Source organism: Caloenas nicobarica, chromosome 18, assembly GCF_036013445.1.
Source record: "Caloenas nicobarica isolate bCalNic1 chromosome 18, bCalNic1.hap1, whole genome shotgun sequence".
In the NCBI taxonomy this organism is placed as follows: domain Eukaryota; kingdom Metazoa; phylum Chordata; class Aves; order Columbiformes; family Columbidae; genus Caloenas; species Caloenas nicobarica.
In genome coordinates, this window is record NC_088262.1 from 3,600,070 (window position 1) to 3,621,735 (window position 21,666).

A 21,666-nucleotide genomic window follows, 5' to 3' on the forward strand; every position below is an offset into this window, starting at 1 on the left:
CATTCTTAGCAACAACCGAAAAAAAAAAAGGAAAAAAATCATTGGGAAATAATACACAAGAGATCAAAAGCATGTTTATGCCTTCATTATGTAAATCTGTATGGGGTCCAGATCTGGAATGTTGTGTGCATGTCTTGTCAATAAGGAGAAAATGGCAAGGATAATCAGAAGTGTGCAATTACTTTTAAAGGAGAAAGAATTAGACTGCAGCTTTGGTTTACAAGGTTTACAAAGGGGGTGACTTAGAAGATATTAATGTCCACAAAGGGCATAAATAAATAGACGATTATTACTCACCATTTCTAATAACTCATTTAGTTTTGTGCCCCTTTTTCTCACCAGGCAGTGTTGAAAATGAAAATGAAAGGACATGTTTTTCATGTTGCGTACAAATAAACTGTGAAACACATGGTCTTGGTATCTTAGAAGCTAAGAGCATGAATAGAACAAAAATGAGAAAAAACGCCCATCAAATCCAGTTACGTTCTGTATTGCAAAAGCCTTAATGCATGGATTGTTTGAGGGTGGGAAGATGTAAACGGAGAATGTTGTTAACACCACTTCTCCTTCCTTGTTTTCATTTGCATTGGCCGCTGCTTAAACAAGTGGTCTGGCAATATGGCTGCTTATATTTGTGTTTCGAGCTTCCCCTTTTGTGTGCTTAAGGCCTCGGGTAGCAAGACATTCAAGTTAGTCCTCAAGCTGGCAAGCAGGGCAGATAAGCAACGCTGTAGCCACGTCAGGTACTTCACATTTATTATCCGTGTGCTTTCTGAACAGCCCTGTCCTTCCGTGCACTGGTGCACTTCTCGTGACCTTTGAATTGCTGCACTAGCCTTGTTGTGGAATTTGAAACGATAAAAATAGTAACTGTTTCGAATCACATGTGTTTAATACTTATCAAAGTGCCCAGGCAATGGGTAGCAGTCTAAAGGGGCTGCTCAAAGCAGCATTTAATAATCTGCTATGATCATTATTTGTGTCCAACCTGTTCATATCATGACGATCTGCACATCTAACTCCTTTAGTGTCTCAGAAATCCCAGGCAGGCATGTGGCTCAATCTACCATTCCTCCTAGTATCACTTATGAGGTAAAACATAGCAGTTCCACTTAAGCCTATGTTTCCTCTGTCGGAGCATTCGCAGGAGGCTTTTCACAAGCAGTTCAGACGACTCTAAGTTATCTGTGAGGCTTTGATCTCGGGGAACGTCACTGCCAAAGTGAAGCTGAAGATTCCCTCAGCCCAGGCCCACCCTGACCGCGCTGCCTCCCGGGAGCAGAGCGGGCAAACCAGGAGGCTAAGAGACATCAGGCTGCGCTTTATCAGCTGGGAGCGGGGAAATCCCCGTCCCTGTCAGGCCAAGGCGGATTCGCGGCGCTGAGGCCTCAGCCCGGGGCCGGGCCGGCGCCGTTGGGCCGCGGCCTCCCGCGGTTCTGCGCATGCGCCGCCGCTCGCGCCCTTCTGTGCGTGGGCGGGCGGGGAGGGGGAGGGGAGCGCGGGTCCCTCCGGGCGGGGCGCTGCGGGCAGTGACGCAGCGAAGCCACGCCCCAAAGAGGAGGGGAACTTCCGCCCGCCCCCGCAGAAGCCGGTCAGTCGGCCGAGCCGCGGCCACGCCCACGCGGGAGCGGGGCGGGGCCTGCGGGCGGCTCGGGCCGCTTACATAACAGAGAGGGGCGGGGTCTGCGCCTGCGTCAGCAGCCGGTTCCCAGCGGCCCCCGCGGCCCGCTATATAACCGGCATCCGGGCGGCGCGGCGCTCTACATCCAGTGGCCCCCGCCAACGGTGCCGCCTCCCGTCCAACCTCTCGCCACCCATTTTAAGTGACCGGGATCGTCTCGCCCACCGCCACCATCGCCATGCCCGGGTATTCCAGCGACAGGGACAGAGGGTGAGTCCGGGGGCCCGGCCGGCGCTAGCCGCCGCCAGCGTCCGGACTCTTAGACCGCCCGTGGGCTTGTGGTGGTTTTTTTTTTTTTTTTTTTAGGCTTTTAAAATGGCGGCGAGTCTCGGAGGTCGGGCCCTGGAGCCCTTCTCCTCAGCTCTTGCTGTCTCGCGGCCTCCGGAGCTTCGCGGCGGGAGGTCGGGGGAGGGGAAGTGGCCTCGGGAGCGCTTAGCGAGGGGGCGGCGGGTGGTCCGGGCGGCGCCGGGCCCGTCCTCCGCGCAGCCCCCTTGTGTGAGAGCGCTTATGAGGGCTGCGGGTCGTGAATTTTTTTTTTTTTTTGGGGCGGTGGAGGAAGGTTCTCGCCCGCCCCCCCCCCCCACCTCCCCAGGGCCGTACCCCCGAGGGCGGATGCCCTTCGCAGGGCTGGATTCTCCCCGCCCGTCAGCGGGGGTGGGCTGGGGAGCGGCGCCTTTGTGGGTCAGTGGGTTGGCCGGGCGCTCCGGCGGTGCCGAAGCCCCGGGGAGCTCTCGGCAGGGCGGTTCCCTCTTCCTTCCCTTCCCCCTCGCAAGGGACGGCGGCTCCGGCCGCCGCTGGCAGAAGCCGGCCGGCTCCCGCTTTGTGTTGTGTAAGCGGATGTTAATGGCCGGCCCCGCCATGCGGTGACTGAGGGGAAATCAAAATGCCGGCTGCTGCTGCCGCCTTTGTTCCTCCTCCTCCTCCCCCCGCCCAGCTCAGACTCTAAAATGGCAGCGGCTGGAAAATGTGGCGTAGACAGAAATGAGAGACAAAGGAAACAGCGCTGGCAGGAAGCAGCGGCCGCTCGGGCAGGTCCCCTCTGGGAGCGCTGTGTTGTGCTGGGACGATCGTTCCCAGCCCGGCCGAACCCGGGGAGCGATCGGGGCGGGGGAGGGAGCCCCGCGATCGGGGCCCGTTTAGATGCTCAGGTCAGGGCTCGGCGTGGCTGAGCTGCGCCTCGGGGCTGCCACGACGGGCTTTGGAGATAAACCTTTGCTGAGTGGAGGGGCTTGACCTAAAATGCGAACGTAAACCGCGTGAAACATGGTCGCTGAGGGAAGTCTGGCTTTTGCGTACCAGAAAATGGTTTACAGGAAAGTTGTGCCAAGGTTTTGTAACTGCCCCTGCCTGCTTTGTGCAGGCTGACACACAAAGGGAGTGTCAATTGGACGGGAAACCATTTTGATTATGGGGTAATACAAAGGTTTTAATGTCCTTACTTTGCCTATGTTGGGACTTGTTAATAGACATTGCCATTTTATTTTATAGAAACCGCAAAGATTCGTGTTAGCCTTAACTCCTGAATATAAGTTGTATATAGGCAGGTTGTGGGATCTGCAACTTAAAATGTTTTTTTTTTTTTTAAGGTTTAGTATCCTGTAGGTGGAGTTTATAAATCTGGATTGTAAAGTTACAGGATGAACCATAAAGATGGTGGTTAGGTTGTCAAAGAGGAGGACCAAAACCTTTCTCTTGGATTCTATGTTATGACCTTCTTCTCTAGGTTTGGAGCCCCCCGTTTTGGAGGAAGTAGAGGTGGACCTCTCTCTGGGAAGAAATTTGGAAACCCTGGGGAAAAACTTACAAAAAAGAAATGGAATTTAGATGAGCTGCCCAAATTTGAGAAGAACTTCTATCAAGAACATCCTGATGTAGCGAGACGTACTGTGGTATGTACCCTATCTGACTCATGCAAAAGTAAACAAAAAGTGCAAACATGCTGAGGGTCATGGGGCCCAACAGGCGTGGATGGGGTAACTTATAATAACGGGATTTTTGCCTTGCAGCAAGAAGTTGAACAGTACAGAGCAAGCAAAGAAGTTACAGTTAGGGGCCATAACTGTCCAAAACCAATTATAAACTTCTATGAAGCTAACTTTCCTGGTAAGTGAAGACTACCATACTGGTCATTCTTCCAGGCTTGATTAAGACCAAGTCTCTAAGCTAATAAGTTTCAATTTTCTCTTCAAGCAAATGTTATGGAAGTAATTCAGAGGCAGAACTTCACTGAACCAACTGCTATTCAGGCACAAGGTTGGCCTGTTGCACTGAGTGGATTGGATATGGTTGGAGTGGCACAGACTGGATCAGGGAAAACACTGTCTGTAAGTTTTGATTGTAGCCTGGAATAATGTTGCATTTTAGCAGTGAAAGCATGGCCTGGCATAGTGCAGGCTGAGCACTTCTGGGAAGAGATTGTAATGAGGCTTTTCTTTTTTCCAAACAGTACTTGTTGCCTGCTATTGTGCATATAAATCATCAGCCATTCCTGGAGCGAGGAGATGGACCTATTGTGAGTATCCCTAAGTGAAAGTGGCTCTTAATTTCTAGAGAATGCAAAATTTTTTGCAGTCCAATTGTCCGTGCTCGTTAGAGTGCATGGCTGTATTGTGTTTCTCTGTATAACTACAGTGATTCCCTGTTTTGGTAGTTTCCCAAGAACATTCCATAAAATCTGATTGGATTGTCCTTAAAATTGTACAGAACAGGGCTAGATGTCCCATTTTGGAAACTGCTGTCCCCTGGAAGCTAGTGACTTTCAGATGTCTTGCCACACAGCATAGGTCAGTGTCTGGTAACTGAAATGCCAGGTAATTTAGTTAGGTGGTTTGAGCCACTTAAATCAACTTCAGTCATTCTGGCACTGCGGGAATATATGAAACGTTTTCATTTAAAACTAGTGTCAGACTAGAACCTCCGAATAGGTATTGAGCTAAAAGATGGGCATCTTATTTCTAGTGTCTTGTGCTGGCACCAACTCGTGAACTGGCTCAACAAGTGCAGCAGGTAGCTGCGGAATATAGCAGAGCATGCCGTTTGAAGTCTACCTGTATTTATGGAGGTGCTCCAAAGGGACCACAAATTCGTGACTTAGAAAGAGGTATGGATAAGCCTTGATGCTTCTCTGCATGAGGTGATGTCAAGACTACTTCATCTGACTTTACTGCTTGTTTTGTAGGTGTGGAAATTTGCATTGCGACACCTGGAAGACTTATAGACTTCTTAGAAGCTGGAAAGACCAATCTCAGGCGGTGTACTTACCTTGTCCTTGATGAAGCTGACAGGATGCTTGACATGGGATTTGAACCTCAGATCAGAAAAATTGTGGATCAGATAAGAGTGAGTATAAATGGCTTGTGCATTTATCACTATCGCAGAAACAAACGCCACTGTGCTCATTAAAGCAAGGGCAGTGCAGTTAAATTTTCAGGCTTGTCTGGGTAGGTTTGCGGGGTTTTTTTCTGGTTGGGCATTTGACATAACCGTATTGATCTTGTACTGACCTAGCTGTTTCCTGCAGCCCGACAGGCAGACTCTGATGTGGAGTGCCACATGGCCAAAGGAAGTGAGGCAACTGGCTGAAGACTTTTTGAAAGAGTATGTGCACATCAACATTGGTGCACTGGAACTAAGTGCAAACCACAACATTCTTCAGATTGTGGATGTGTGTCATGATGTGGAGAAAGATGACAAGTAAGTAGTATGTAGGAGAAAAGCATCCAATATTTTTGATAGTTTTAGTTTATGAAGTATGAAATGAATTAGTCTATGGATTTTTGACAGCAGTGTGAGACACCACTAAAAAGAGTCAAACACAGACTGGGAAAACCAAACCTGAACAGTACAAATCAGTCCCAGCTCTAACAATCATTTCTTCATGATAGGCTTATCCGTTTGATGGAAGAAATAATGAGCGAGAAGGAAAATAAAACAATTGTTTTTGTGGAAACCAAAAGACGGTGTGATGATCTTACCAGGAAAATGAGGAGAGATGGGTGAGTCTAATAGCTTGAACTTCACTGAGCCACCCCAATGGTCTGAGCATGCTCTTTATTTGTCATGAATGACCTCTGAACTATGGTGTCAAAACTGTCAAATACAGTGACACCAGGTGTCAGTTAAAGTGCTAAAACTAACTCCAGAAGCTGTCTGGAATTTGCCAGTAGCTATATTTTTGACTAATCAAGTGACTCAAGGAATGGGCTGAGGTCAATCAAGTTGTGTGTGTGTTTTCAGGTGGCCAGCAATGGGCATTCATGGTGATAAAAGTCAGCAGGAGAGGGACTGGGTTCTAAATGGTGAGTATTTCAGCAGTTTCTACAAGCATACCATCTGTGTTACTTAATGAAGAAGCTGACGAGTTGCTTGTGTTACAGAATTCAAACATGGAAAAGCACCGATCCTGATTGCTACAGATGTTGCATCCAGAGGTCTAGGTTAGTACAACTCGTAATGCCAGTTGCCCAAAGCTTTTTAAAGAAAGTCTATTGCTTTCTTTAACCTCTGCATTTTTCTAAGTTTTCTTCACATAAAGGTGCAGTCTTTGTGGCAAGGCCTAGGCATGACAATCGGAGGACTCGAGGGGGATGGAGGACTAGTGGAAGTGATCGGCTGGCTGCTTCCAGTCAAATAGAGAGGTGAAAGCTGAGAGCATTGTGTGCCAGTAATCTTCAAAAGGCAAAGATCATCTTTTAAACTACTACCCCATAAACTGTTCTCTCATGAAATAAGCAGTTTCATTCACAGTTCACGTTGCCCCTGGTATTTCTCTTCTCTCCATGCTTTGCATGATTTGCCATGGTGCAGTACTGTTAGTTTTGTGCATACTGTCTGCTGTGATCTGTGGGTCTTTGAATTTCAGTGAGTTTGCTGAAATGTCGAAGAAAATAATTACAAACTTCAATGAAATTTTTTTCCAACCATGAAATGGAGAGAGCAGCTTTAAAATGTACTAAGCCTTGTACAAATTGGTGAGTACTGGCACATGAAATCTGAGAAAATCCACCTCTCACTGTAGCAAGTGGGGCAGGAAAGCAATGGCTTTTCAAATGCCTTTGAAAGTCGAAGTTCCTCCACCTATACGTAGTCGTCATGTCGAGACCTGCCAGAGAGAGACACATTCTCAAGTGAACCCTGGCTTCTTGGAAGCGCTTGCCTAGACGAGACACAGTGCATAAAAACAACTTGGTGACTTTGGGGGGACAGGTATGTTTTTCTTGCAGCTGCGGTTCAAAGGTCTTGGCAAGACGAGCAGTGTGGCCCCTTTTTTTTGAGCTTCTAATGAGTGTGTATGTGAAGGACCTTGTATGTTTTTACTCTAAGGTCCTCAAATGAGCACATGAAGAGGCTGCTGTGAGCTTTAGTGGCCCTACTGCAAGAAGCATTCAGATGTCACTTGATGATTTGTAAAGGGGACTCTTGAGTTGGGAATGACAAGCAAATGCATACTCCTTTATGGTAAGGTTTTGGATCACAGGGTGGGTGATGAGACGGGAACAGACGGAGTGTGCATAACTTTCACTTCCACAATACTCATGCAGAAATGGATAATTCTAACACACTTCTTTGCAGCCATTATTTCCTTTAAAGTACTATTGTCTAATGTTTATCTTCGATTTGGCTGTTGTGGTGTGCAAAACTTTGTACCTTGCTTTTTGCCACACTGCAACACTTTACAGATGTGGAAGATGTGAAATTTGTCATCAATTATGACTACCCTAACTCCTCAGAGGACTATATCCACCGAATTGGACGAACTGCCCGCAGTACCAAAACAGGCACAGCATACACATTCTTTACTCCTAACAATATTAAGCAAGTAAATGACCTCATCTCTGTGCTTCGTGAGGCTAATCAAGCCATCAACCCCAAATTGCTTCAGTTGATTGAAGACAGAGGTTCAGGTAAGAACAGTTCTTGACCACAGTGCCTAGTTTTCCTCTCGGAACAAAATGGAAACTCAAATTCCACCTCCAACTTCTCTCCAAAATGGATGTGGAAGGTGATTTAGCTCCCAGTTATGGTGACCTGGAAAGGTATTTATTAACACCAATAACAAGAAACCAACACCCCCTGTCCCTGAATGCTCCACACTCATGCTGTGGTGCACCTGTGGCTGGCATTGGCCAAAGATGCACTTTGTGGAGTATTTGCTCTGAAAGCAACCACTTCAGGGCTTAGTTTTGGGGCCTTCTCTTGTATGGATGAGACGTAAGTGTCCTGTTGGCAAGATGGAAGTGACTTTTGGCCTTAATGCCACCACTTAAGTTAGTGGGAAGAGTATATGACTCTCCTCAGAGGTCAGACAGCTTTCTCTGTTAAGATAGTCTTCATCTATATAGTAAAATTCCAACTCGAGAGACTAGTTGAATGAAGACAGCCCAGCAAGGCAAACCTGTGCTATGTGAGCTGAACTAATGTGGTATGTGAAATGCAGCCTATATGGTATAACTTTGTCTTGTATCTTTTGATAGGTCGTTCCCGAGGTGATCGACGTGACAGATACTCTGCGGGCAAAAGGGGTGGATTTAGTAGTTTTAGAGAGAGAGAGAACTTTGAGAGAACCTATGGTGCGCTAGGCAAGAGAGACTTTGGAGCAAAAACTCAAAACGGGGCCTACAGTGCCCAGAGTTTCAGTAACGGAACTCCTTTTGGCAATGGCTTTGCAGCTGCAGGCATGCAGGCCAGCTTCAGGGCCGGCAACCCTGCAGGAGCTTACCAGAATGGCTATGACCAACAGTACGGCAGTAACATCGCAAACATGCACAATGGCATGAACCAGCAGCAGTACGCGTATCCCGCCACTGGTGCTGCTCCTATGATAGGTTACCCAATGCCAACAAGTTATTCTCAATAACTTAGTGTATTTAAATGTCTCAGTTTTTCATAATTGCTCTTTATATTGTGTGTTATCAAAACAGGATAGTTATTTAAGAAATGGGAAATGCAGAAATGACTGCAGTGCAGCAGTAATTATGGTGCACTTTTTCGCTATTTAAGTTGAATATTTCTCTACATTCCTGAAACAATTTTTAGTTTTTTGTACTAGAAAATGCAGACAGTGTTTTCAAAGTAAATGTACAGTGATTTGAAATACAGTAACAGAAGGCAATGCATGGCCTTCCAATAAAGATATTTGAAGACCGAATTTTCTTTCAGATGGCAATTTTCTCAACATGTGCATAACTTTACATTAATGGAATGTCAAATGTTTTTATATTAAATTCTAGAAAGGTTTCTCAACTGTGTCTGATTAAACATTTAAGCTTATACAAAAAAAAAAACCCACAGCCTTGCCTTGATTGGGCTAGATTGCTTAGCATGGCAGGCTCTGCTTCTGTGGGGAAGAAAACTAAAGCTGGCTCCAAAGTAACTGTTGGAACAGGATTCTGCCTTGTCTCGCTAGTGTAGGGCCAGTTTTTTGGAAAAGGTCCACTGGAGTAATGGTATAGCTGAAAATCTGGCGAACCAGTGCTCTGCAGTGGTGTTGCTAGTGAGCTGCTCTGAGTGTAGGAAGCTTTTGCAGCACCATAACTGTCGCCTTCACATGAGCGTATGTGCAGACCAGGCTTGAGCGTGATAGAGCTGCAGCTGTCAGGCCTTGTGAGTTAGCATGCGGGCTTCCTGTGGGCTTCAGAGAAATGGGAAGATCTTAGTATTAAAACTTCAAATTATACTTAAACTGGTATTGAGCAGTGATTTCTTTATGGAAGTGGGAGGAGGGAAGTGGGCTGTTGATCCATGAACATAATGAATTTTTTTCTTCCCCCAAGGCTTCTAGTACATGCAACTGACTAATTTTAAGGCACTGCCCCTGCTGAGCAAAGCAACAGCATTTCCTTCGGTAGGAGCAGAGCTGGAATAATATTTGATCCTGGGGTTAAAGTACTTAATGTTTTCGAGTACAGTGTATTCAAATTCCAGTTAATACTTCCTTTCAGATTCTTCCTCTCACTTGTTTATCAGTAACAATTAGTTTCAAGTTTAACAATGCTTAACTACAGCTTGATGAAATAAAGGCTGAATTGGCAAGAATCAAGGCAAGGTTCTATCTAGGCTATCTTCAACTCAAGTCACACTATTTCTTGTATACTTTATATTTTTTTTTTTGCTAGTTCGTGCTTAACTCTTAGTGATTGTTTCTCTCTGAGGCTCATCTTGTGCTGCTCTTAACCACAGCCTAATCTGCCTCTTAATTTTGTATGTCTGTCTTTCCTGTGGAGTTTTGCTCTGCTGTTAAAAAAAAAAAAAAATACCCAAAGAACAACGAGGTGCTTTCTACCTGTAGGTGGGAAATGGCACAAACCAGATGTGTTAAAAGTGAAACCTGCATAGGTGTTTGTGGGTCACAGTGATTGAAAATGTGCTTCGGAAGCTTAATCAGGAAATGAGGGGAAGAGCTGCACCTGGTGCCTTCTCAGTACAGGTTGTTCAAGGCTGTAGGTTCTTGGTGGACTTAAATGAAAAACCTGCCAAAGCTGAAGTAATTTTAAACTTGGCTTCCGAAGTTCGGTCTCCTGCAGGTGTGCTGTGGGTAGTTTTTATTGAACTTTGAGGAACAGGGCCCCATCTTGCAGTTCTTTTACCTTATGTTGTTTCCAAATGCACACCACCTAGAGGAAGTGGTCCTGAGGTGGAGGAGTCTTGCTCGGGGGAAGGTGGGCACCCTTAATATTTGCACATAAAAACATGAAAAAAGAGCTTTACTACACAGCTTTGACAATACACTCGGGTAGACTAGAGCCCATGGCCAATCTGCCATAGAAATAGAGGTTGTAAGTCGTTTTTGCACCCAGGAGTAGCAGCTCCTCCCGCTGACCCAGTGCCCCACTAACGCCTTGTGTTTTCAGCCCCGGGCTGGGGATTAAGCACCAACGCCGAGATTATTCCTGCTCACCGGGACTTTACAGGAATCTTCCGTGACAGCCAGTTCGCAGAACGCTTCCTCCCCTCTCAAGCTCCACCTTCTGGCCCTGGTGCAAGATGGCTAAGCACGGATGGAAATTTCCACTGCTCGGCTGCTGGGCTGTACCAGCTGAGCTCTGCCTTCTGCGGGGAGAGACTTTATGTTGCCCCAGGCCTGAAAAGCAACGTACGGCTGCTCTGTATAGTGAGCTCCGCATGGGGTTTTCCCCTATAAATCTTCCTCTGCAGCTGTGATGTGCTCCCGTGACAGCGAAGGGCAGGGTCTACACACACACACACACCCCGCTTCTAGCCCACAGAGTGGTGCGAGGCTGCCGGGGCCGAGAGGGGAAAGTTGGGCGCTGCCTCAGCGGCGGGAAGGCCGGGTCCCGGCCGCGAAGGACGCGGAGGAGCGGCGGAGGAGACGGGGCGGCCCAACCGCCCGAACCGCCGCCCCGGGCCGGTCGCCAGGTGCCAACGCGCATGCGCGGCCGCCGCGTCCCCGCTCGCTCCTGCCGGGCCGCGCGCCAGCTCCGCTTCCTGCGCATGCGCGCCGCCCGCACCGAGGCCCCCCCACCATGAGGGCGGCGGGAGGGGCGGAAGATGGCGCTGGGCTGTGGCCAAGGCGGCCGGTGCTGCCGCTGCGCTCCCTTAGGGCGATCCGTGCTGAGGCGGCGGCTGAGGGCCGCGGAAGGCCTGCAGGCCGGGTCCCCGGCGCGGCCCTACGCGGCGGCGGTGACCGGCGGCGCTGAGGCGGCGAGCGGGGAGCAGCTGCTCGAGGTTTGCCGGCGGCGGCACTTCCTGCGGGGCGGCGCGGAGCCGCGGGCCTGGCGGGCTTACCTCAGCGGCTGCCCCCCGGCCTTCGGGCCGCTGGGCGTGGGGCTGCGGGACAACCTGGCGGCCCAGTGGTGGGACTCGACGGTGGCTTCCCGGGAGCAGGTGTTCGCGGTGGACGCGCCGCTCCACGGCCCGCCCGCCGCCGGCGCCCCGCGGGCCGGGCCGGGGCTGCGGCTGCTGCACCCGGAGACGCTGCGCGGAGCCCTCCGGGGCGGCCCGGCTGTGGAAGAAGCGCTGCGGGGCGCGGGGACGCTCCGGGAGAGCCTCCTGCCCGGTGGGTGCCTGGTCCTCCAGCGGGTTGAGCGGCTCTCCGGGCAGCCTGCTCGCGGTTTTCTTACCGGGAGCGAAGCAGCTGCGTTTAAGGAAATTATTCATTGTTGTTAGAGTGCTGGGGATGTTTGGTCTGCATGCTGTGAGTTTGTGTCCTTTTCCAGCTCCTGAGCAGTATGAATGTTGGAGTTGCACGTGGGATGCTTTTCCTTGTAATTAGGGGAAAGGCACGTTGAAGTCGCAGTCGCCAAAGTAGCGGGAGAAGTCAGGCTACACTGCTGAGCCGATCTCTGTAAAGCATTGATGCTAGTTAGACTGCACATATAAACAATTTTTTTTTTTTTTCCCCCCTGTGGCTACTAAAATCAGCAATTTGTCTTTTGACAGGTGCCTTGGCACAATACGCAAACTGCTTAGAATTGGCGAACAAAAGACTGCCATGCGGCCTGGCTCAGATTGGAGTATGCTTTCACTCTGTTCCTGAAAGCGAACAGTGCAACAAAAACCTTAGAAGGTAGAATAGCAGAGGAATTAATCCCTTTTCATACCTAAACCAACTGTTTGCACTTGTTTCACTCTTGGATTATTTTTGAATACTGTCTCTTGGTTTTTCCCTGTTGTTTTTTAAGGAGTTAACTTGCTGACCTTGCTATTGTTTAAAGAATAGGCGAAAGGACCACGTCTTTGCTTGCATGGTTTAGTTCTCCCAGAACTGCAGGACAGTGGCTCGATTACTGGTTACGCCAGAGGCTCCAATGGTGGAGAAAGGTAACAGCAGCGTACGAGCGGGAAGTCTTTGCCTGGTTCTTTATATCTCAAACAGGGGGGGATAGACACTCTGATTAATTTTATGGCATCACGTTGCTTGCCTGTTCTTATAATGGAATTCCATACGTTTCTTGTGAGAAACCAAAAAACTAAGTAAGTTTATGACAAATCTGTTAAGTAGTTTACAACATGACTTGCAGACAGGCGAATGTTTTGTGTTTGTAATTAATTTGAGATTAAAATGATGTAAAACAATAAAGAGATTTGGGCTGTAATTCATAAAAATCTCTTGCTGAAAATCATAGACTTTGGCTTGCATTACAGATTATGTGGTTAATACAGAGTACACGGTAGTGATCTCTCCTATTTTATTTTTTTTCAGTTTGCAGTAGGCCCGTCTAACTTCAGCAGCAGTGACTTTCAGGATGAAGAAGGAAGAAGAGGATTTAACTTAAATTACAGATTTCCTTGGGGGACAGAAACAATAGAAACATTGAAGAACCTTGGTGATACTGAACTGTTACTGATGTATCCAGGGGATAATTCAAAATTACTTGTAAGCTTTACTATATTAAAAACCTTTTTTGATAAAGATGACAGTGTGTGAGAGAAGTGGTTTCTTTGCTGGTCCAGTTGCTTAGCATGTGACTATCTTCTTATTCTTTTGTTGTAAAAGCAGTACAATTGATACTCTGCAATCAGACCTTCATTTTCAAAAGCAAATAAAATAATACTTTGGGGTTTTTTTGCAATGAGTTAATTCTTTGAAATTAGAAATTAGCTATATTGACAAGACAGCTGTTGTCAGTTATCTGTGAGCAGATACCAAGATAAACTCAGTCTATGTTTTGCAGTGTTAAATTCACATCACAACCTGTAAATGTTTTTTTTTTTGTAGCTTGTCCAATTCCGTACACGTAGAAGTATATGTGGATTAATGGATTATAAACGCTGTAAATGGCTTTCAAGTCTATTGGTCATAGATTTAAATTTATGATCACAGAGGCAGGACAAGAAAATAATCCCATTCTGCTCTGATCTTCTGATTTCCCCAGTGTTACAATCTTGGCTAGTTATTGTTACATGTTTACAATTGTTGGTAACTTTTAAAAATATGTGTCTGAATGTATTCTAAATGTAATAAGGGTGTTTGAGCTCAATGCCTCATTATACATTTAAAGTGAACGAGAGGCCCTTTGAGGCACTGTTTGAGGTGTCCCTTTGTTGGGTGTGTTTTTTTCTCTCCAGGGCCGAGATGGGAGGAAGAATGTTATTCCTCATGTTCTGTCTGTGAGTGGAAATCTGGACCGAGGAGCATTAGCATACCTCTTTGATTCTCTACAGCTAGCTGAGAATCCGTTAACAAAAAAGAAAAATTCACAGAGAAAGGTAACTTTCTGTAGAAAGTATGAGGGAGGATGGAGGGCAGGGACAGGTCTAAGTACAAACCCCAGAGACAACGTGGTAAATTTAAGCACGGAAATATCTCCCTTTTCCACATCGCCATCCCCTGTTCCCTTCCTCAGCAGGTGGAGGCAGAACATTTTTCACTGCCCCATGGGACTGCTTCTGTGAAAAAAAGTTAATATTTCCTAGGTCGGTTTAGAATTGCACACTAAATATATTTAGTAATCTGTTGTTTTTTGTAAAATTATTAGGTACTTAAGCTTCATCCTTGTTTAGCACCTCTCAAAGTGGCCCTGGATGTAGGTAAAGGTCCAACAACAGAGATGAGACAGGTACGTTGTAAGAAACTAGTTTCATTTTGAGCATTGACTTTCCACATAACCTTCTGTTACAACTCGAACACTGTTTCTGTTGGGGAGAATCGTACCGTACTTTGATTCTCTGAGGCTGTACAAATTTCAGGTGTTTTCCCTGTGCAGTTTGTGCATCACAGCCGAAGGAGAGCACTGCAGACAGCAGGTCGTAGGTGCCTTCCTTGCGTTAACACGCTGTTTTTAGTAGTTAATAGAGTTGATATTTGTTCCGTGCAAAATTAAGGAAAATAAATAACAAAATCCCTCTAAACTTGTTAATCTTTCAGAATTATCTTAATGTGTGGGTCACGTCTTCAGAAGGATTTTTTAAAAGTTTTATTTAAGTCAGTCATTAAGCTGGTCGCCACAAAAGGGAGGAAGCTTATGTTGGCATGTTTTGAAATAGAAATGGAGATTTAATTGCCGAGCTGCTTTCTACTTTGAGATTATTTCAGCCAGAGAATTAACACCAGCTAGGAATGCGAATACCACACATACTAGAGTTTAAATGGTTTCTTTGTATATGATTTCAAACCCTCAAATTCATTTAACTTTTGTTTTTAAACACAGGTTTGTCAAGGATTGTTCAATGAACTGTCAGAAAACAGAATTTCTGTATGGCCAGGTTATCTTGAAACCGTGCAGGTATCTCTGGAACAGCTTTATTCAAAGTAAGGAGAAACAGTCTTATGTCAATTAAACTGTGAAGGTGAAAAATTACTTTCTGTGGAGTAGTGAAAATATGCCTATTTTCAATAAAAAGTCATCGAGTGCAGTAACTACGTGACTGAAGGCACGTATCCCGAACTATAAACTTGGATTCAATTAATTTTATTACAAAGAGCAATGTCGGATAGTTAATTTCTAAAATTAAGTGAAGTATAAGCCTTTCACACTTCACGTTTTTGTTTCCTTGGCACTATGAAATGCCTTGTAAAGACTCTCCTATTGAAAGTAAATTTCTTAAGATGAGTCAAGCTCACGGAACCATTTTCCACCTTCACTGCCCATTTTTGCATCTGGACTGGTTCTGTGTTTCTTTAAGTGCTATTTCAAATAGCGTACTGCGTCTAGTCTTGAACTTAAAAGTTTGTCAAGTCTGGAATGATTACCATAAACAAGTGTATGTGATGGAATTATTTGTGGAGATAGAAACTGCTGTTCTAGTGAGGGCTTTATATATGAACTGTTGATCAAGAGTGAATTTGGAGTAAATTGCTACTCATGTTGATGGATCTCAAGCATGTTGATGAATATTTTTTCCCGAGAGAAAAGAAATACAACTATCTGTTGATGTGCAGTAGTCTTCAAGGTAAGTCTGGCTATTGAGTAACAAAAGAATAATATATTCTGCTTCTACAAAACCACTCTTTTAACAGGTCACTAAGTAACATTCTCGTTATGTAATAAAGTAAATAATTTGAAGAAACGTAATCAGGAAAGCAAGGAATGGCAACAATGAAACTGGTCTCTTCACACTGGGCTTAGCACAGTATAGCAAAAATAAAGATTTACAGCTTATGGTAGTTTGTACATAACTTATCCGAATTTTTCGTACACCAAAAGCAGTAACAGGTGTGCTCTTTTCTTCACAGGTACGATGAGATGAGTGTTCTCTTCACGGTCTTGATAACTGATGCCACTCTGGAGAATGGAGTGGTCCAGCTGAGGAGCAGAGACACCACGATGAAGGAAATGATGCATATTTCTAGGCTGAAGGACTTTTTATCTAAGTATGTAACAGCAGCCAAAAATGTGTAAATTTAAATTAATTGAAAAAAAATAAATTTCTTAAATATCTGTGCCTGAACTGGCTTCGATGGTATCACGGACTCTGGTTTCTCTGCAAACAGTTCTGCTAAAAGTTGGTGGTGCATCTGGACCGTGTAGGTTTTCCAGGTTACCTTGAGAAGAGGGAAGAGATGAACTTGTTCCCCAGTAGCAGGGCTAACCATAACTGCTTTCCTGTCTTCAGTTTTACTCTCTTACTGAAAATATTCCATCCTAGCCTAAAAATTCATCTTTCATCTGTGTATTGCTGACACGAATTAAGGTTTCTGCTGGAAAATGGTATTTTATGTAAAATACTTCCCTGTTTTAAATGTTTTAATAGCATCAGTAAGTATCTTTCTACTATCTGTTTGTAGGAAAGTGTTCAAATCACATGGCCTCAGTTCTTCAATATTTAAGCTATTTCATCTTGCACTTGATAAATGTAAAAATCAGAAATACATTATCAAGAGTAACAGAGGAAATAGAAGAAAGACAGTAGGGATAATTTTTTTTTTTTTTTTTTAATACTTGACTTAGAGCTGTTGTTTGTCCAGTGGGATTGCTATTTGGGTCTTTGTTAATTCCAATTTTTATCCGTTCTGCTTTTTCTTTTAAATTGAAGTCCATAGAGATTATGACTTGAGGATTTTGCTTGCTAGTAGAGAATGAGCTATATTGCCTGTCTGCTAGGAAACTAGTATCAAAACACCATCTCTTTCTGTGCAGAGTTTGTGATACTTATCACATCTGAGGACTGAAAGATGCTATAAAAATACATGATTAAGTTAATCACGAAAGAGATCTTACCTTGTACTCAGTCTCTGATGAGGACCTTTGAATAGACTGTAGCACATGTTCTCTTCTCTGCTAAAAGCCAGAATAACATAATTCACGATTCTTTTTTTTTGGTACAGATACACAACGGAAGAATTAATATACCACCAGTAACCTGGTCACTAGTAACATCTCCTGCATGGTTTCATAATGAGGCTTTTGAATTTTTGGGTCATCATATGTTGATAATATTTTTATTTGGGGGTTTTTGTTTGCTTTTTTCCCATCAAAAAAGTTTTAAAGTTATTTTAATTTCTTTGTAGTAAGTAAGCTGTTTCAGCATGTAACTGCTATCTACACCCTGCCTCCTCCCAGCAAAATCCCCCCGAAACATATTTGTGTGTATCAAGATATTCCAATATTAGAGCTTGAGTTTTTTACCTTTTTCATCTTCTCTTCTAATAACAGAAATGTTGACATATTCTTCTTCTGGTTTAACAGGCTCTAGATTAAAGATGATGAACTGCAGTTAATTACAAGACTGACCAGAATTTTTTTTTTTTAATAATCTTGTAATAGAGCAGTGAGATTCCATACTGAATACAAATCTGCTGTGCTTCTGCAACTGAAGTAGTACAATGCCTTAACGTAAGTCAGTTGCTCTGTTGTCTAGCATTGCTTCATAATTTCAGTTTGAACTCAGTCTTGCAAAGCTAAGAAACATGGAATAAAGAACTCTCGTGTACTGAACAACTTTGAACAGAATGCAGGAACTACGTAAGTTCTCTTTTGCTACAACTTGCATATGGCCCACTTCTGGCTCTTAGTAAATGGGTGTTGCACCTCCCATCTACTTGCCGTCTTTTCTTTTCCTCTGTAATGGCCACTCCAATCCTCGCCATGAGTTCCCAAATGCAACTCTTCATTTTACTTCTGTTTACAGTAGATTTTTTTAATGGAACTTCAGTTCATTTAAGCAGTTGCAGCTTTGGCTGCATGGCTGACAAGTAGTGCCAAATATGGATCTGGATCCTGGGGGACTTCAAATAATGCCCTGCCAGGCACAGTCAGTAGGAGTATTTGTTCACTTACTGAGTGGTACTAAGTGTCCTCTCTACTGCTTTTGCAGTACCTGCAGAAATTTGCCTGTATTACACATAGTACAAAGCATTCTTCAGCCAAACTCCCACAAGTAAGTTTCATGACCGCATGGGGAGTAACCTGAACTTACCAATCTCTGTGTATATGACATAGTCTTCAGACTCTTCTGCATTTATTGTTGAAGTAAGGCCAGTTGAGGACCTAGTAGACTTAAATTTTTCTGCAAATTGTAAAAGAAAAAGAAACACATGCCTATATATGTATATCAATTTTTATTACAGTGAAATAAACAGCTCCATGATATTTTTTGAATATTTGAAGATCTCAGATAATTTTTGTCATGATAATAACATTATTTCTTAACCAAGGACATTTTAAAATAGAATTTCCTTTCTTAACTAAGAACAATGAGGTCCAATTCCTTCCAACATTTATGTGTATTAAATTAGATGTTGTTTTGCATCTCCCAGACCTACCATCTAAAACATAACTCGAAGGTTTTGCCTTGTCAGTGTCTTGTTAAGTAGGCTACGCTGCTTAAGAGACTTGACAACATCCTAAAACACCAACAGCGTAACTCTACTTGTAACATGATGTTTACACACTAAAATGTACTGACACCATAAATGAGCACCTCTGGAAAATGAAACAAACATTCAAATAACTCACTTGCTTTATATGAAGGAATTATGAAAAATGGAATTGCCAGAGCAAATCCTATCATGAATAGTAGCAAGATCAGCACAAGAGAAATTATCAGGGGCTGAGAATGGCTTCTCTCTTCTGCCAAGAAGAAAAAAAAAATCATTTATGCAATGAAATGTTGATTCATATCCTAAGTATTTTCTGTAAGTTAAAATCAAGACTGTGTATTTCTTTCAGCTTTTGGATTAGCTGTGGGTAATGTTACTACTCAGGAGAGGCCCCGCTGCACACACACAGCAGGAGGAAGGGAGTTTGCTGGTGCCGACAGATTCTCCGTTTCACAGGACGAGAGAGAAAAATGAAATCAGACCGTCCGCAAGGTACACCAGGGGTGTCTTGTGAAAGTGGATCTTTTACAATCAGCCTTCAGGGTTAGTTCGACTTCTACCACTATCTAGGCTTCATGGAATTCTATCTTTTTGCATTAATTTTAAAAACTAGGGGGTTTTTTTTAATTGTAAAAAATATATTTTGAACATTATATTACAGGAACAGATTTTCTAGCTAAAGAGCTTTGCATTGTTACAACAGTCTAAATTTTGTGTGGTCCCTGTTTATTGACAGTGGTAAATTGTTTCATGCATGCATACCTGCTAATGTAAAGTTGAAACTGTTGCTGTATTTTGTATTATTGCGAAAGCTATTTTCAGCTCTGCATTTATAAGTTCCGAAGTCACTAGAGGAATTGATAACTAGAAAAATCACAGCTGCTTCCCTCTTCTGCATCTTCACTGGCTGAGAGATGCTTTTTTGTTCTTTGAAGAATATGTATGTGATAGGAAGAGAACCGTTCACTGAGAGACAAGACAGGGTCACATTCTGGCCTTTCTTTGCTTGAGAGGTGAGCGAGCTCAGCACTGGTTTGGAAATCGGCTCTGTGGAAAGAAAACTGAAAAGGCTGCGTCACTGTGTATGGGACAAGCTCCAAAGCAAGACTCGGAGTTAAGTGGTAACACTGGGAAATGAGAATGGGCATCAAGGATGGAGAGTTCAGTGAGCCAGATCAGAACAGCCCTGCTGACTCCTAAGGTAAAAAGAGCCATTTGGAGGAAAGTTCAGCTCCGCAATCAGCGCAGGCATGCACTGCAGCCCAAAACAGTACCTGCTGCAAACAAACCCCTGACTTCTACTGCTGCGGATACATTGTATGGCTTATGTGCGCCTAAAATAAAATGTGCCGAGAAGGTGTACAGCAAGACATACCTATAAGGGTGAAGCTGAGACTGTTGCTGTATTTTCCGCCACTGGTGATGTTATTCTCAGCTTTGCATTTGTATTCACCCACATCACTGGCAGAGTTGATAGTCAAGTTAAACAAACTGGGGCTCAAGTCTGGCCTGTTTAAAGTGGATACCTTCTGATCGCGTTTAAACAATGTGTATCTGATAGGTGGAGATCCAGAGTCCACGTGGCAGGAGATGCTCACGTTCTGGTTCATCATGACATTCGAAGTCCCCTCAACAGGTAAGAGCCTAGGGTTGGACAGCATCTCTGGAATAGAGAAACTTCTGAGTGAGTTCACTGCACCTATCATCCAAGAAACTCTCAGATTTTCCCCAAAATATGCTGAGGACCAGTCTATACTTATTTCAGTTGAAATAGCAGGTTATATTTTTTCCGCCTCTGGTAGCAGGCAACACAGCTTTGTATTTTTTTCAAAATCAGTACGCAGCTTCAAACACTTGATGAAAAATGCATGTCTTCATACAAAAGAGAGTTCATGCACAAAGCCAACAGATGTATCCAGATGAACCAACAAAAATACTTCTGAACTACAGCAATGAAAATAATAGAAGTGTTAATTGTAGGAGAAAGTAACTTTATATGCTAGTTGAGAGGTAGCATGTGAATCTGAAAATAAAAGCAGTATTTTATTTGTGGCCATATATAAACTGGCAGATTGAACTTTTGAATAGTAGCAGCAAGAGCCTTCTGATATCAATATAGTTTGCTTTTATGAGATTATACAAATAAATTTGTAATAAAAACTTCAGTGTCTTTTCATAGAAAACGGTAAGAAACCAGTCATGACTATGATAAATTATGACACTTCTAGAGGTGAAAAAAATATGTTTTAACAACTTAAAGCAATTTTGATTGTACATACAAGCCAGCAAGGTAACAGTTAATTTTGGATAGAAATTTGTAAACTGCCTCACTGCACACAGGGGCCAAAGCTTTAATTTGACATGAAAGCTTTGAACATTTTTCAATCACGTCTCCTTTTTTTTTTGTTAACAGTTGATTTCAGCACATATCTCAAAACCAAAAAAAGAGAACCTACCTTTGCCATTTGCAGTAGTTTTCTGAATCTGCTGAGACATTTGGACTAAGAGAAGAAAAGAAAGCTTGCAGACAAGAAACAATGGTTCTTGGTTAGAAAGATTTGTAATGCGTAAGAAGTATGTCCTTGGCTTACAGTAGGAAAACAGCAGACTTGCGAGAAAAAACATTTTCCTGATACCGAGCAAGGTGGCTGGTGGAGTTACAGTAATGAAATCTTTGAGGAGTGGCTCTAAGGGTTGAGGAAGTCCTAAATACGGAAAGTGCTGATCTTCAGTGATGTTTGTGCAAAGGCTTTTGTCATATTCCACTTAGATGTAGCCTATAGCAGACAGAGAAGTGGGCAGAGAAAAACCTGTGGAGTGAGGAACAGCCATTTGGGATACAGCTAAATGCTACATACAGTTGTTATAATCATCATTTTTCTGTGTGAGAGAGCTGAGCTGTGTGGTAGGACTGTGCTGCCATGCAGTATACAAGAGTGTATATAATTTTTCTAGCACTGTTCTTACAAGGGAATTAGATCACTGATTTCATATCAGTCACATGTTTGCTAGAGATAATGCAAGTGATCATATTATGAGACTAAGGGAGTATATATAGTACTGTTTATTTTAGCAGCAATATAATTTAAAAAGAAGTCCCAAAAAAAAGAGTATCAAGTTTGTAGAAGTTTTCGGATGCTAACAAATATCTATAGCTAGCCAGGTTGTTAGGGAAATATTTTGGTCAAACTTCACTGCTGTGAAGAAGTGAGATCTTGTCCTGGAAGGTACAAATCTCATCACAAACGAGTTCAACATCACTGCA

The 21,666-nt window shown here is 43.9% G+C and overlaps 3 protein-coding genes across 7 annotated transcripts; 2 read left to right on the plus strand and 1 right to left on the minus strand.

Annotated features, from left to right (window-relative positions):
* Positions 1-1,770: 1,770 nt before the first annotated feature.
* On the plus strand, positions 1,771-9,362 carry DDX5 (DEAD-box helicase 5). 2 transcript variants are annotated; one of them, XM_065647877.1, is made up of 13 exons: positions 1,771-1,891; positions 3,405-3,570; positions 3,688-3,784; positions 3,872-4,005; positions 4,128-4,193; positions 4,640-4,781; positions 4,860-5,020; positions 5,202-5,374; positions 5,566-5,676; positions 5,918-5,979; positions 6,058-6,117; positions 7,360-7,584; positions 8,155-9,362. In XM_065647877.1, exons 1-13 carry the CDS (start codon positions 1,860-1,862, stop codon positions 8,535-8,537), a joined length of 1,812 nt encoding a protein of 603 aa, XP_065503949.1. In that variant the 5' UTR covers positions 1,771-1,859; the 3' UTR covers positions 8,538-9,362. The 2 variants fall into 2 exon arrangements, with proteins under 2 accessions (XP_065503949.1, XP_065503950.1); XM_065647878.1 differs by having other exon boundaries at positions 1,771-1,867.
* Positions 9,363-11,138: 1,776 nt separating this feature from the next.
* On the plus strand, positions 11,139-16,020 carry POLG2 (DNA polymerase gamma 2, accessory subunit). The gene is made up of 8 exons (XM_065647943.1): positions 11,139-11,696; positions 12,080-12,206; positions 12,355-12,460; positions 12,843-13,016; positions 13,709-13,849; positions 14,119-14,199; positions 14,791-14,891; positions 15,816-16,020. The coding sequence occupies exons 1-8, from the start codon at positions 11,189-11,191 to the stop codon at positions 15,979-15,981; spliced, it is 1,404 nt and encodes a 467-aa protein (XP_065504015.1). The 5' UTR covers positions 11,139-11,188; the 3' UTR covers positions 15,982-16,020.
* MILR1 (mast cell immunoglobulin like receptor 1) lies at positions 15,801-21,063 on the minus strand. Of its 4 annotated transcripts, none has more exons than XM_065647946.1 (8): positions 20,858-21,063; positions 19,777-20,064; positions 19,164-19,448; positions 18,538-18,651; positions 17,999-18,088; positions 17,209-17,271; positions 16,801-16,857; positions 15,801-15,885 (listed from the first exon to the last, which is right to left on the minus strand). In XM_065647946.1, exons 1-7 carry the CDS (start codon positions 21,024-21,026, stop codon positions 16,808-16,810), a joined length of 1,059 nt encoding a protein of 352 aa, XP_065504018.1. In that variant the 5' UTR covers positions 21,027-21,063; the 3' UTR covers positions 15,801-15,885; positions 16,801-16,807. The 4 variants fall into 4 exon arrangements, with proteins under 4 accessions (XP_065504018.1, XP_065504016.1, XP_065504019.1 ...); XM_065647944.1 differs by having other exon boundaries at positions 16,801-16,860; XM_065647947.1 differs by lacking the exon at positions 15,801-15,885 and adding an exon at positions 16,030-16,124.
* Positions 21,064-21,666: the final 603 nt, after the last annotated feature.